General features: G+C 41.6%; 2 protein-coding genes and 1 long non-coding RNA gene across 4 annotated transcripts in view; 2 read left to right on the top strand and 1 right to left on the bottom strand.

The window, feature by feature from the left end:
* Positions 1-7,983: 7,983 nt before the first annotated feature.
* LOC130850197 (uncharacterized) lies at positions 7,984-10,765 on the bottom strand. Its single transcript, XR_009052852.1, has 3 exons — positions 10,478-10,765; positions 10,209-10,362; positions 7,984-8,103 (listed from the first exon to the last, which is right to left on the bottom strand). It is a non-coding gene; the product is annotated as an uncharacterized LOC130850197 (long non-coding RNA).
* Positions 10,766-11,589: 824 nt separating this feature from the next.
* UBE2D2 (ubiquitin conjugating enzyme E2 D2) overlaps positions 11,590-14,338 on the top strand; it is a 59,879-nt gene continuing 57,130 nt past the window's right edge. The window contains exon 1 of one of the 2 annotated variants that reach the window (XM_057733675.1): positions 11,590-12,174. In XM_057733675.1, coding sequence (XP_057589658.1) covers positions 12,151-12,174 — 24 coding nt within the window. In that variant the 5' untranslated portion in view covers positions 11,590-12,150. The remainder of the gene's footprint in view (positions 12,175-14,338) is intronic. The other variant, XM_057733681.1, reaches the window with a different exon arrangement.
* LOC130858866 (pleckstrin homology domain-containing family B member 2-like) overlaps positions 12,299-14,338 on the top strand; it is a 35,539-nt gene continuing 33,499 nt past the window's right edge. Inside the window, exons 1-2 of the mRNA XM_057745960.1 lie at positions 12,299-12,384; positions 12,428-12,437. Of these exons, the coding sequence (XP_057601943.1) occupies positions 12,299-12,384; positions 12,428-12,437 (96 nt within the window). The remainder of the gene's footprint in view (positions 12,385-12,427; positions 12,438-14,338) is intronic.

Below are 14,338 nucleotides of genomic sequence, written 5' to 3'. Positions count from 1 at the left end.
GCAACTTACTTGCTAAAGAAACTGTGTTGTTATTGTTCTCACAATCTGAATTTTGTGGTTGCGTTTCTGAGGTGTAGTTTTGACATACTTTTCTGTCCTTTGTATTTCCTGTTACTTCATAGTTGGATGTAGAGATTTGATGGCAACACTGCTTCATAGTTGGTGTGGTGTACTTCTACCAGAAGGCAAATAGTGTCTGGTTGTCTCTTACTAAAAAGTTAGCAGCCATTTATGCTCCATGCCTCAATTGGTTAATTCATTAGCGGTTACAAAATGCTGATACCCTATCATTCCTTTTTTTTTATATAAATTTATTTTTATTTATTTTCTTTATTGGCTGTGTTGGGTCTTTGTTGCTGCATGCAGGCTTTCTCTAGTTGCGGCAAGTGGGGGCTACTCTTTGTTGTGGTGCTTGGGCTTCACATTGTGGTTGCTTCTCTTGTTGTGGAGCACAGGCTCTAGGTGCGTGGGCTTCAGTAGTTGTGGCACATGGGCTCAATAGTTGTGGCTTGAGGGCTCCAGAGCACAGGGTCAGTAGTTGTGGTGCACAGGTTTAGTTGCTCCAGGGCATGTGGGATCTTCCTGGACCAGGGCTGGAACCTGTGTCCCCTGCATTGGCAGGTGGATTCTTAACCACTGCACGACCAGGGAAGTTACTATTATTCCTTCTTAAAGTATTAGCTGGAATACTTCTATAAAGATAAATTTCCCTTCATCTACTATTTTGTTAATAGGTGGCTTATGATTTTGACAAACAAAAGTACATTATAGAACATCCATGTTCGTAGCAGCATTACTCACAATAGCCAAAGGTAGAAGCAACCCAAATGCCCATCAATGGATGAATCGATATACATACAACGGAATTTTATTCATCCTTAAAAAGGAAGGAAATTCTGATACATCTACAACATGGCTGACCATTGAGGACATTATATTAAGTGAAATAAGCTGATCACAAAATAATAAATACTGTATGTTCTACTTATTTGCGCTATCTAGAGTAGTCAAATTCATAGAGACAGAAAATAGAATGGTGGTTGCTGGGCCTGGGAGAAAGAGAAAGGGGAGTTATTGTTTAATGGGTACAGAGTTTCAGTTTTGCCAAGTTGAAGAAAATTTCTGTGGATGGGTGGTGGTAATGATTGTACTACAATGTAAATGTACTTAATGTCACTGAACTGTACACTTAAAAATGATTAAAATGGCAATTTTTTTGTCATGTGTATGTATTTTGCCACAATTTTTAAAAAGTTTTAAGGTACATTACAGAATGGAATACTACACAGCAATAAAAAAGAACCAATGTTGATACACGTAAATGGATCTCAAGGATATTTTGCTGAGTGAAAAAAGTCAGCCTCAAAAGGTATCTCAAAACTCATATGTACTGTATGAGTCCATTTATATATTATTCTCAAAATGACAAAATTACAGAAATGGAAAGTAAATTAGTGATTGCCAGGGGTTAGAGATGTTGCACTTGGTGGAGGTGGCTGTAAACTGGTACTATGAAGGAGATTTCTATAGTATTGGAATAGTTCTGCATCTTGAGTCCAGTGGTAGTTACAGGAATCTGCACATGTGATAAAATGACATTAAACTGTATACTCACATTGTACCAACATGAGTTTCCTGGTTTTGATATTGTACTACAATTATGTAAGATGTAACTATTGGGGGAAACTGAATGACGGGCACATTGGAACAAACTTTCTGTACTATCTTTGCTACTCCCTGTGAATCTATAAGTATTTCAAAAATAAATTTGAAACAGTACATTTATATAATCTCATATGGAGTATGAGTCCACTTCTGTAAAAAAATTTTAAAGCAGCTATTATTTATTATTACCCTCATTTTATATTTGAGAAAACTAATGTCCAGGATAAGGCTCGATTGTCAAAGTCAGCCTGTATTCTTAACTACTATGTCATACCATACGTATACTTATATATACAATATTTACATTAAAAAGTTCGGGCAGATACACAGCATTTGTTATGTAGTTGTTTCTGGGAAGGTAGAATTAGGGAAGGGGGCTTTAATTTTCAGCTCTATAGGTTTCTGTATTATTTGACAATAAACATATATGATTTTTTAATCAGATAAAAATATTAAAAGGTAAAAAGGTAAAGCTACTGAGGCACTCCCTCTTCCAGGCCCTAATGATGGATCTGGGTTACCCTACAATACTCACAATATTATTCTGAAAGAAAAATCTTGGCAGGTGGGCCCCCAAGCCTCTGTTAGGACGTCCCCTCTTTCCTCGCCCTATTTTGTGTTCATCTCTTTGGTCATTCTGCCTCCTTTGGGCCTAATCATCCCTCTAAATCTGTGTGGACCCTGGATAGTACGTGGGGCTGATGCAGAGGAAGGACACCGTTCCAGTTGGTCCCCGGCCTAACCTGGAGGGAGGGCTAAAGCTGCCCCCGAGGCGGCACCGGGCACAGGACAGAGCCGCAGGCTGTAGGGAGGGGCCTGGCTGTAGGTGCCGCTTTCTCACTCGCGGCTGGCAATTGTCAAAACCAGTCCCGCCTCTCAGGTCCCCCGTGCCTGTTTCCCATTGGCTAACTTTTATTGGAAAAAGAACCTCTCCAAAAGAATGCTTCTAGGGCATCGGCAAAAAAGACATGTAAAAAGTTGTAATGTTCACGCAGAGCTCCGCTGCCAAATCCCAATTCTTTCCTGAGAGCAGCGTTAATATTAAAAGGTCGTGAGACAGTACATAGCATTAAATTTCGTCTGCTTTCTCCGTGAAACAAGAGCGACTTCAACCAAAATTTCAATCTCTTTAATGTAAATTACAGGGAAATCAGCAATACCATGATGTGGACTGGCCACAATTTGCCTGAAGCCTTTGGACCGTAGTTAACTTCATTTCCTTTACCCACTGAAAGGGAGGGAAGGTGGCAAAAATGTCCTTGAAATCAATGGAGTGATCTTTTTTTTTTCTACTTGTTTTTGTTTTTAATAACAAAAAGAAAATCCTGTTGTTGTTGTTGTTGTTGTTACTGTTATTTTGGGCAGGCCACCTGGCTTGCAGGATCTTAGTTCCCCTGACCAGGTGTGGAACCCACGGCCTCTGCAGTAGAAGTGCAGAGTCCTAACCACTGGACCGCCAGAAAATTCCCATGTTTATTATTTTAAAATGTAAATAATATAGAGGAGTATGTAAAGCAAAACGTGCAGATGCCTTCTCTCACTTTCCTCACATAATTCCCCTGGGAAAATTAACAATCACTGTTAAAAACTTGGTCTTCATCTGTTCAGATCTTTTTCCATGCATGTTCTAACACATACACACATGCAACCAGAATTTCATGAAGATGAGAAAACACCTTTTATTGAGCTATTAATAAATTGTGCCAATCTCAAGTGTAAACAGCACCATGAGTTTTTATTAGATTTTGTTTTAACCCACAAAAATGGAATTATATCAACCACGTTTTGCTGTAGTTTTGTTTTTTACCTCAACAGTATTGTGACAGTTCTTCCACAGTGGGACATGTGGATTTAACCCACTCTTTTCATGATGGCATAGTATTCTCTACTATGAATTACAGTAATGTAATTAACCTTTCCCAACTGGTGAATAGTTAGACTGTGTCCAAGTTTTTGCATTATGTTATTAGATTTTTAAACTTTTTATTTATTTATTTATTTATTTATTTATTTATTTATTTATTATCTATTTACTTACTTTATTATTATTATTATTTTTGGCTGTGTTTTTGGGTCTTTGTTGCTGCACGCCAGCTTTTCTTTAGCTGTGAGTGGGTGGCAACTCTTCGTTGCAATGTGCAGGTTTTTAAAAATTAATTAATTAATTAATTTTTAAAGTGTGCAATTTGATATATTTTTTCTTATTAGTTATCTATTTTATACATATAACTGTATATATATATGTCAATCCCAACCTCCCAATTCATCCCACCCCACCCCCACCACCTCCACCCCACTCCCCTTAGTACGGTGGCTTCTCTTGTTGTGGAGCACGTGCTCTAGGCCCGTGAGCTTCAGAAGGTGCAGCATGTGGGTGATTTTAAAACTTCAAAACTTTTTTTTCTTTATATAAGATTAATACATGCTCAGTATAAAGCATGCAACTTTTCAGAAATGTTTGGCTTAGAAAGAAAAAGTCCTTCACAATCCCCTCTCAGAAACCACCAAATATGGATGTTATTCTCTGTGTATAGCAAATACATCATCTATATTGTGCAGTCTCTATACACTTGGAAAAACAAATAAGGTTATACTATATATCTTGTTTGCTGCTGAAGCCATTGACTTTTGAATACTGGGTCCTTATCTCCTTCTCAACAGTGAAGGAGCTGGGCCCTTTTAAGCTATAGACTACGAGAACCTACAAGTCCTCAGAAATTGCGACTTTACTCAGCTGTCTAGGGGCTCTGCCACCCCTTCTGCCTCATAGTCCTTAGACCCTCCCCTACCCCTCCAGGGCAATGGTGTATGGGTTGAGCCCACAGGAAGCTTACAGGAGAGTACATTTGCTGATGTACTCTCATCCCCACCACAAGGTGCACGTTAAAAGCAGTGGTTGAGGGCTCTGGGAACCAATCTCAGCTTCACAGGGACTGAGTCTGTAGACTTCTTTTTTTTGTTTTTGTTTTTTAAAATTATTTGTTTATTGGGCTGCATCAGGTCTTAGCTGCAGCACTCAAGATCTTCACTGAGGTATGTGGGTTTCTCTAGCTGTGGCACTCGGGCTTAGTTGCTCTGCAGCATGTGGGATCTTAGTTCCCTGACCAGGGATCAGACCTGCATCTCCTTCATTGGAAGGCGGAATCTCAACCACTGGACCAACAGGGAAGTTCCTGTAGACTTCTTTCAAGGGAAAAAGATTGCCCAGGACCAGTCTTTTATAATACCGCTTTTCTCAGAAAAAGGATCATTGTCATCATAGCTAATATTTATAAGCACTTCCTTCAGGCCAGGAACTTTACACAAACCTTTTATTATTTAATCTCATAATTCTATGAAGATGCTACCATTATCCCCATTTTACTGATGAGAAAAACCAAGTTTCAAGAGGTCAAGTAAACTTGCATAAACTTCAAGCTAGGAGTACATAGCAGAGTAGGGCTCCAACCCGCTGACTGCAAAGCCCTGGTTCTAAACCACTGTGTCACTGGATCACACTACCTCTTAACACCCCCGACCTCAGTAAAGAAAGCAGTACAAGGGCCCACAACCATCTCCTCCTTTCAGACTATTTCATCAGGAGGAAGTCCACATGTGCACAATGATATCTTCTCCAAGGAGAAAGTAGGGACATATTTTTCCTTCCTACTAGATTTTGAACCCCTCTACACTGGGTTTAGACAGTAGTTCTGTGCATAGAGTCTTGGAATACCACAGAGTGTTTTCATATGGTTGTTTTTTTAAGGGATCTGCTGTCTTACACAACAACCTGTGAGTGTAAAGAAGGTTTTCTAGAGCTGCTCATTATTCAGCTAGTCATTCCTGAATCCATTCAACAACTGTCTTTGATATGACATTCACTGGGGATTAAAGAAGGAACAAAAGAGACAACCTCTCTGTTCTCCAGAAACAGACAGTCTACTGAATGAGACAGTTGTCCAACAGTTAAAATAAAGTGTGATCAATCTCTGATAGGAGGACTCTACTATAAGAGCATCTGAACTAGTCTGAGGTGACTGGTTAGGAAAGATTCCTGCAAGATGACTTTTAGGCTAAAGCCAGTCTGCCAACAAACATAAGAAAGTGTTATAGGAGTCAGGTGGCAAAGTTAGTGTCCTTTCTTTAGTTAGCAATTCTTATGAAGTAGGGCATGGATATAGGGCCAGACCCCAACAATATAATAAATGCTGGTAGGCAGAACACACTCCAAATCATATATAACAAAAGAAAGTGATTGTTCAAAAAGAATGTAAAGTTGAATACAATTCTTTTGGTAAGCCACTGTTCTGATTTTTGACCATGAAAAAATGAGCTACTTCAAAGTCACAAACCCTAATTTTCCTAGGAAATAGTTTGCCTCTGATAGCCTCTAATGGTGGTACTATCTTAAAGAGTCTGGAATGTTTGGGAACGCTCTTGCGTTTTAAATCTACACTTCAGAAATATCACAGGGAATTCCCTGGCAGTCCAGTAGTTAGGACCTGGCACTTTCACTGCCATGGCCTGGGTTCAATCCCTGGTCAGGAAATTAAGATCCTGTAAGTGGGGCCCAACAGAAAAAAAGAAAAGAAAAGAAATCACAAAAAAGGAACATACCGATGCAGCTAGAAAATCAATTCCTGGTTTACCTAATACTTCTTACTCAGTTATTCTAATAAGATACAATAAACTCTCTTATAGGGTTGCTGAGATCCAAAAAAAGGGTGTTCCCAGATTGTTTGCACTGTACTCTCTACTCAGCCCACAGCAGGCATCTATTTATATTAATGAGAGTGTCCTCCTTATCATTTAATCACAGCTGTCAGCTCTAGAAACACCTTTGCTAAGGGAGAGCCTTTAAATACTATAAAGCTTGTAGCATTGGGTTGGCAACCAAGAGGGGAGATCAAACTCCAAGAATGTGCAGTGTGTTCACAATTTCAGTAGGACGATGGGAGGTAAACTGTGGGCTCTACGATCCACGTAGGGTACGTGGGAGGAAAAATCACCCCAAGGAGAAATCTATGATATAAGAAGATCTAAAAATTCTGCATACCCTTAAATTTTTAAATATTGTTTTATTTTATATATGTATTGCATATAATAAAATGCTCATATCTTTAATGTTCTTTAACGTTCAGTTCTGTGAGTTTTGACAATTGAATACATGTACCTGTGGAACCACCACCCAAAGCAATATATGGGAGATTTCCATTATCCCAGAAAATTTCCTTTATCCCTTTCTTGGCAAATCACCTCCTCAACAAGAGCACTTTTTTCTATTTCAAACCTCAAAAATTATTTTGTCTGTTCCTGGACTTCATATAAATGGAATTGTATGGTTCAAATTCTTTTGTGTCTTTCTTCTTTGGCTTAACATAATCGTTTTGAGATTCATGCATGTTGTTAACTGTGTCAGTAGTTCATCCTTTTTTTGTTGTTATTGTAGAATTGCATTGTATGACCTGTCATAATTTGTTATCCCAGTCTCTTGTTGATGAACATTTGGGCTATCTCCACTGTGGGGCTATATATGAATAAGGCTGTTATGAACATTTGTGTACAAGTCTTTTTTTAAAAAAAATAAATTTATTTATTTATTGGCTGCAGTGGGTCTTCGTTGCTGCACAGACTTTCTCTAGTTGCAGAGAATGGGGGCTACTCTTCATTGTGGTGCTTAGGCTTTTCATTGTGGTGGCTTCTCTTGTTGTGGAGCACCGGCTCTAGGCATGTGGGCTTCAGTAGTTGTGGCACATGGGCTCAATAGGTGTGGCTCACGGGCTTAGTGGCTCCGCTGCATGTGGGATCTTCCCAGAATAGGGATTGAACCTGTGTCCCCTGCATTGGCAGGCAGAGTCTTAACCACTGAGCAACCAGGAAAGTCACTAGGTACAAGTCTTTTTGTGGACATGTCTTTTCATTTTTCTTAAGTGAATACTTGAGTAGAATTGAAGGGTCATATGGTAGATGTATGTTTAATTTTATAACAAATTACCAAACAGTTCTTCAAACTGGTTTTATCATTTTATACTCTCACCTGCAATGAGAGTTGCAATTGCTGTACCTCCTTGTCATCACCTTTGGTTGTCAATGTTTTTGATTGTAGCCATTCCAGTAGGTGTGAAATGGTATCTTGTTATGATTTTAACTTGCATTTCCCGGCTGAGCTATAAATTCCAAAGTCTTTGAAAATAACCCTTAGTCAAAGAATATATCACAGGAGAAATTAGAAACTATTTTAACTGAAGGAAAATGAAAAACAAAACAATAAAGTTGTAAGATACAGCAAAAACATTGTGTTTTAAATGCTTTATTAGAAAGTGCTTATATTGGGGAAAAATAGGAAAAGTGTAAAATTGGTAGTCTAAGCTCTTACTTCCCTGGTGGCGCAATGGTTAAGACTCTGCAATTCCCACTGCAGGGGGCACAGGTTGGATCCCTGGCCTGGGAACTAAGATCCTAAAAAAAAAAAAAAAAAAAGATTAAATTCCTTAAACAGCATTTAAACAGAATAAAAATGTAAGACTAAAATAGGCACTTTTTTTAAATTGATAAATCCCTAGCAAGATTCAGCAAGAAAAAAATAGAGAAAACATATATAACCAACATCAGGCATACAAAAAGGGACACCATTATAAATGCTACAGATAGTAGAGGAAAAATAAGAATTATGAGTAACTTTATTCTAATAAATCGGACAACAAATGCAATGGACAAATTCCTTGAAAAACACAACTTATCACAAAGGATACAAGAAGAAAAAAGAAAAATCTAAATAGCCCCATACAAATTAAAAAAGGTAAATTTATTATCAAACTCCATCTGCAAAGAAAACTCCAGGGCCAGATGGCTTCACTGATGAATTCTATCATATATTTATTTAAGGAAGAAAAAAAAAAATCCTACACAAACTCTTTCAGAAAATAGTGGAGGGAACACGTTCCAATTTACTTTATGAGGCCAGAATAACCTTGATATGAAAAGTTGACAAAGATATTACAAGAAAAGAAAATGATAAACCCTTATGCCTCATGAACATAGATGCAAAAATCTGATTAGTCTTTGATATAGCAATTTCATTTCTAGGAATTTATGCCAAAAACCCTCTTAGAGTTGTACAAAGATTAACTACAGAATATCCACTATAGCAATATTTTTTTTTTCTCTAGGTGTGGCGACTACTCTTTTTTGTGGTGCTCGGACTTTTCATTGCGGTGGCTTCTCTTGTTGTGGAGCATGGGCTCTAGGTACACAGGCTTCAGTAGTTGCAGCATACGGGCTCAGAAATTGTGGCACTCGAGCAATATTTTTATTAATAAAAATTGGAAACACCTTATATGTCCCCCAAAATGTGACAAGTTAATTAAATATGGTACATTTACATGATTGAATATGTAGCCATTAAAACAGTAGAAATATGTCTTGACACAGGAAAATTCACCTTATATTGTTTATTTTAAAAGTAAATTACTGGGACTTCCCTGGTGGCGCAGTGGTTGGGAATCTGTCTGCCAATGCAGGGGACATGGGTTCGGTCCCTGCTCCAGGAGCATCCCACATACCGTGGAGCAACTAAGCCTGTGTGCCACAACTATTGAGGCGGTGCTCTAGAGCCCATGAGCCACAGCTATTGAGCCTGTGTGCCGCAATTACTGAAGCCCACGCGGCTGGAGCCTGTGCTCTGCAATAAGAGAAGCCACCAAAATACTCGCCGCAACTACAGAAAGCCCGTGTGCAGCAATGAAGACCCAATGCAGCAAATAAATAAATAAAATAAATTTATATATAAGAAAAAAGTAAATTACCAAAAATTTTGGGTGCTTTCACCACACACACAAAAAATGAAGATATAGAAATGTTAACTGTCTTGACTGTAATAATCTTTTCACTATGTTTATGTATATCAAATCAACATGCTGAACACCTTAAGTACATAAATTTTTCTTTCAAAAAAAGGTATATTACCAAATAGTATGATGGCATGATCCTACATTTTCAAAGAAAAATATGTATTTATATATAATGGAAAAACACTGAAAGGACATAAACTAAATGCCAAAAATGGTTAATCATTGAATGATGGGAGTATGGTTGACTTTTATTTACTTCCTTTTGCTTATCTGTATTTCTTGCAACAAATATATATTATTTTTTAATACAAAAATTATTGTTGAAGAAAAAAATTTTAGACAGTTTTTTTAAAAAATATTTATTTATTTATTATTTATATATTTTGGCTGTGCTGGACCTTAGTTGCAGCACGCAGGATCCTTTGTTGTGGCGTGTGGACTCCTAGCTGTGGCATGCATGTGGGATCTAGTTCACTGTCTAGGGATGGAATTTGGGCCCCCTGCATTGGGAGCAAGGAGTCTTAGCCACTGGACCACCGGGGAAGTCCCTGAAGAAAAATTTTAAAAAATTGGACCAATGGGCATTTTTGTACCCCTCCCATTACAGTTCTTAGGAAGAAGAAATTTAGGACTTTGGAATCTTCCTCTTCACCCCCAAACTAAAACCTATCCATCCTGGGCAAGTGGACACAGATTTTCCCTCCTTTGACTCACTGGGTCCATGGTGGCTCTGCCCTATGGATCCAGCCTCTACTCAGTAGATGAGGCAGTACAAGTTTTGCTGGGATCTATTGTGTGTCTTTTGGCAAGATCCTTTTCCTTAGGGGCTCCAGTTTCTCCTCTCAATCAACGATCTTCTATGTCCCTTCTAGACAGAGGAAAGAACAGATTTATTTTGTTTATTTTGTTTTTTAAATTTATTTATTGGCTGCGTTGGGTCTTTGTTGCTGTGGGGGGGGGCGGGGACTACTACTCTTCCTTACGGTGTGTGGGCTTCTCATTGTCATGGCTTCTCTTGTTGCGGTGCGTGGGCTTCAGTAGTTGTGGCACATAGGCTCAATAGCTGTGGCTGGCGGGCTATAGAGCACAGGCTCAGGAGTTGTGGCAATGGGGCTTAGTAGCTTTGCTGCATGTGGGATCTTCCCAGACCAGGGCTTGAACCCATGTCCCCTGCCTTGGCAGGTGGTTTTTGCCACCTGGGAAGCCCGAAAGAACAGATTTAGAATCAGAAAACCTTAGGCGAGACTTGAGAATGTTGGCATCACCTCCCAGGAAAATAATCCTGACTATTCTTCCATGTCTTCAGTGTCTCCTGCCACGTAAAAATCACCTCCCAGCCCAGGCCTTATGAAACCAGTGAGCCTTATATTTCACTGGTCCTGGTGCAGGGCTCCACACAAAGTAGCTGCTCAGCGAACTAGCTTTTTGCCTCCATCTTCTAAAAACAACTCCAAAATAGTTTTTCTAAGCTTACTTTTGATGGTGATCTGAATGCAAGGTTGGTTTTAATTACTGTAGCACACATTGTGCAAGTGTTTTTTGTTTTGTTTTCCTGAGGTAACAGGTACAGTGCTTATTAGTAACAATTCACCAAGCAGAGCACCTCTCCTGACACGGCAGTGGCTGAGACACATTCAAATTGTCACTCAGCTGGGGCCTTCTTCGGAAACACCATCTCAGCGCTGCCTGCAGTGTGCTTGTAGACCCACATTCCCGCAGGTGCCCAAGCTGTTACCACGCGGCTTCAAGAGAGGGATCTGACGAGACTCTTGACCTCAGGGAAGTCCCAGCTTTGCCACTGTGGAGCTGTGTGACCTTGGACAAGTCCCTTCTTCCTTTGGGAACACTGCAATGGACTTAAGCGCTCTTCCCAGGTCGGTCTATGCTATGTGCACGGTCGGGTGATCTGGAAAACATTTGCTTTTAAACGTTTAGCGATCTCAGATACCACGCGAATGAGGGACCACAGGCAAGCGACTCAAGGATCCCGGCACAGGAGCCTCTGTGACACGCGCCACAAGTCTCGCGAGATCTCCTCTCTGCGCTTCGCGGCGTCATCCTCTCGGCGGCCGTGGCGGCGACGGCGACAGCGCGGAAAGTACTCACGGGGCGGCCCGTATCCCTCCGCCGCCGGCGCGGCTCAGCCCTCCCTGCCCTGGCCCGCCAATCCCCGCTCTCCCGACCTGCCCCTCGGCCTAGGCCCACCCCGCGCTCCGGCTGCCCCACCCCGGCGGCGCCGCCCGCCCGCGCGTCCCTCGGTCCACCTGCAGCAGGCAGTCCCTCCGGCTGTCCGACCCAGAGGCTCCGGCCGAGCCCGAGGCCTGGGCTCTTGCTCCCCGGCGGAGGGATCCGCGGCGACTGAGGAGGCGGCGCTGAGCTTAGAAGGAAGAGGCAGCTACCGCGGTGGCGGCGGCCGCGGCTCGGGCAGTAGCGCATAAAGGGGCCGCCGCCGGGTGATGCGGTGACCGCTGCGGCAGACTCAGGAGCCGAGTGGGCCCTGGCCCTCAGTCCGTCCCGCCGGACCCGCGCTCCGGAACTCCCCATCTTCTCCGGCCGACCCTCGAGCACCGAGGCGGCCTCGCGCCCCCTCGCCCCTTCCCCGTCCCTCCCCTGCCCCCGTCCCCGCCCCGGGGGCCGCCGCCACCCGCCTCCCACGATGGCTCTGAAGAGAATCCACAAGGTAAGTGACCAGAGGTCGGCTGTGGGTTCGGGTTGCCGGGCGGGTCGGCTGAGCAGGCTGCGGCCTGCACTTCCCGCCGTCGCCTCCGCCGGGCTCGCGGCTTCTTCGGACCCGGCTGCCGGCGATGGCCCGGCCGGGCGGCCTTCACACCCCACTCTCAGTGATGGCGCCCGTGGAGGCCCCGGCGCGCTGCCCGCGCTTAGGCCGGAGGTATGTTCTCTGGTTCAGCGTTCCTTCTTGGCCTCCTTTCTAGGCCCCGCATGGTATGGAGTCCCAGGGCCTCTCCCTGGTCAGGGACTGCTGTGCCAGAGGGCCATTGTCCGGCCTGCCGGGAGGGGGTGCTGGGACTGGGACGTTGGGCGGCCGCATCGACAGAGGTCGAAAGGGCTCTGTGCCCCATCTCTGCCCGTACACCCCCTACCCCCACCTGTATAGGCTCCCTCCACAGAACTGCTTGAGCTTGGGGGCCGGTATCTCAGGCAGACTGAGGAAGCCTTTTTGTCCGATCCACAAATATTTCTTGAGTTCACTTACCTCTTAGCGGCCGCACGCTTCGGTCCACTCTGCTTGTCCAGAAACTGTTAAGAGTAGGAAGTTCAGGAGGAAATAAACATGACATTTATGAGGGAGGAGGGAAGTGGAGAAGCGTTTTATTCCTTGAGGTTGCCAAATGTAGTCAGAAACTAACACTTCATATTTGCAGGAATGGATTTAATAGAGAAGCTGTTAAATTGTCGTGGGTAAAGGTAGAAACCTGAACATTGAAAACCCCTGGAGAGAATTTCACGAAGTTTCCTTTTATATTCTCTTTGCAAAATGTATTATAACTCTTAAATTAGGTGATATGTTTGGGGAGATCCTTTTAATGTAGAAGAAATTTTGCTAGATTTTTCCATTAGAAAGGATTTGTTTGCTCTTTAAGATGAAGGGTTATTTAGTTGTAGTTGTCTCTACGGAGGTTTTCCTAATATTGCTTCTAGAGTGTGGGCTTGGCTTCAAGTTTAGGGTTTTTTCCCTTTCGTCTAATATTGTAACCTCCTGTTACCTCTCACTGTCTTCTTCTCCTTCTTCTTCTTCTTCTCCTTCTCCCTCTTCTTAAGTGAGGAAGCGGCACTGGCGATTTTTGATTGGTGTTTCACTTGGATACTTGGACAGCCTGTATTAAACCTCTAGCCAGTAAGAAGTAGGTCCTGGGATTATCCATCCTAAAGGATGGGATGGAGATGCAAGGGGAGAAGAACCAGTTTTCACCTTGCCTTAATCTCAGTGAAAATGAAGATTTGGTCAATTTAAACACCTCAGTTCAGCAGTTGGTCTTCATTTCATTCTTGATCAAAGACCTTTAATGTGGAATTAATACCAATGGTTTCTGTAAATTAGGTTAGATCCTTACCAATTTCTTTTGACTTTGATTTCTATCAAATGAAAAAGGGCAGACTTTAGACAGAGTAAATCCTGCACTAAAATGAAGCAGGTTATTTGTTAAAAGAAGCTTGAACCTTAAGCAAAGATCTCTTAAAGAAACATTTAAAGGGCAGGAGCACACTGAGGATAGGTGATCCATGTAAATACTGTATATGCATTTTTAAGGCTTTAAGGAGTTACTAGATTCCTAAAGATTAACTGAGAAGTTATCAACTTGAGATTATATGTGTAGAAGATTGTGCACTTATTTTTAAAACCTGAAGAAGAGTGAGTGTAATGTGTGATCATTTAGAGATCAAGAAGTGTAGCCTTTAATCTCTACTCTGATTGATATAGTGATATAGTCAGAACAGGAAATAACACTCAAAACATGCATTTTAATCTTCTAATATCTTTGCTTCCAATAATATTTCTTTTGAGATACTACATATTCTTTAGATTTTTTCTAAAAGATGCCCTTATTAAAATTTTAATAAGGAAAATCAAGTGTAGACAATGATAACTTGAACTTTTAAAACTCAGTATTAACCTTTTTTCACCTGGTTTATAACCTAGAACCGTCCTCAAAGTATGGCTCAACTTCTGAGACTGCCAGGGAGTAAAAAAATAAAATTTATTTTTGGTGTACATACTAGTCAAAGATTGTGAGAACAAAAATGGAAATCTTTTTTTCCCAAACTTTTTGTATGACACCAATTTTAAATTGAATGCAGACCTACATACCTGTGGATAAGACCAG

Source organism: Hippopotamus amphibius, chromosome 1 (genome assembly GCF_030028045.1).
Source record: "Hippopotamus amphibius kiboko isolate mHipAmp2 chromosome 1, mHipAmp2.hap2, whole genome shotgun sequence".
NCBI classification, from domain to species: domain Eukaryota; kingdom Metazoa; phylum Chordata; class Mammalia; order Artiodactyla; family Hippopotamidae; genus Hippopotamus; species Hippopotamus amphibius.
Note: the sequence above shows the minus strand (reverse complement) of the source record. Positions and strands in the feature narration are given on the sequence as shown.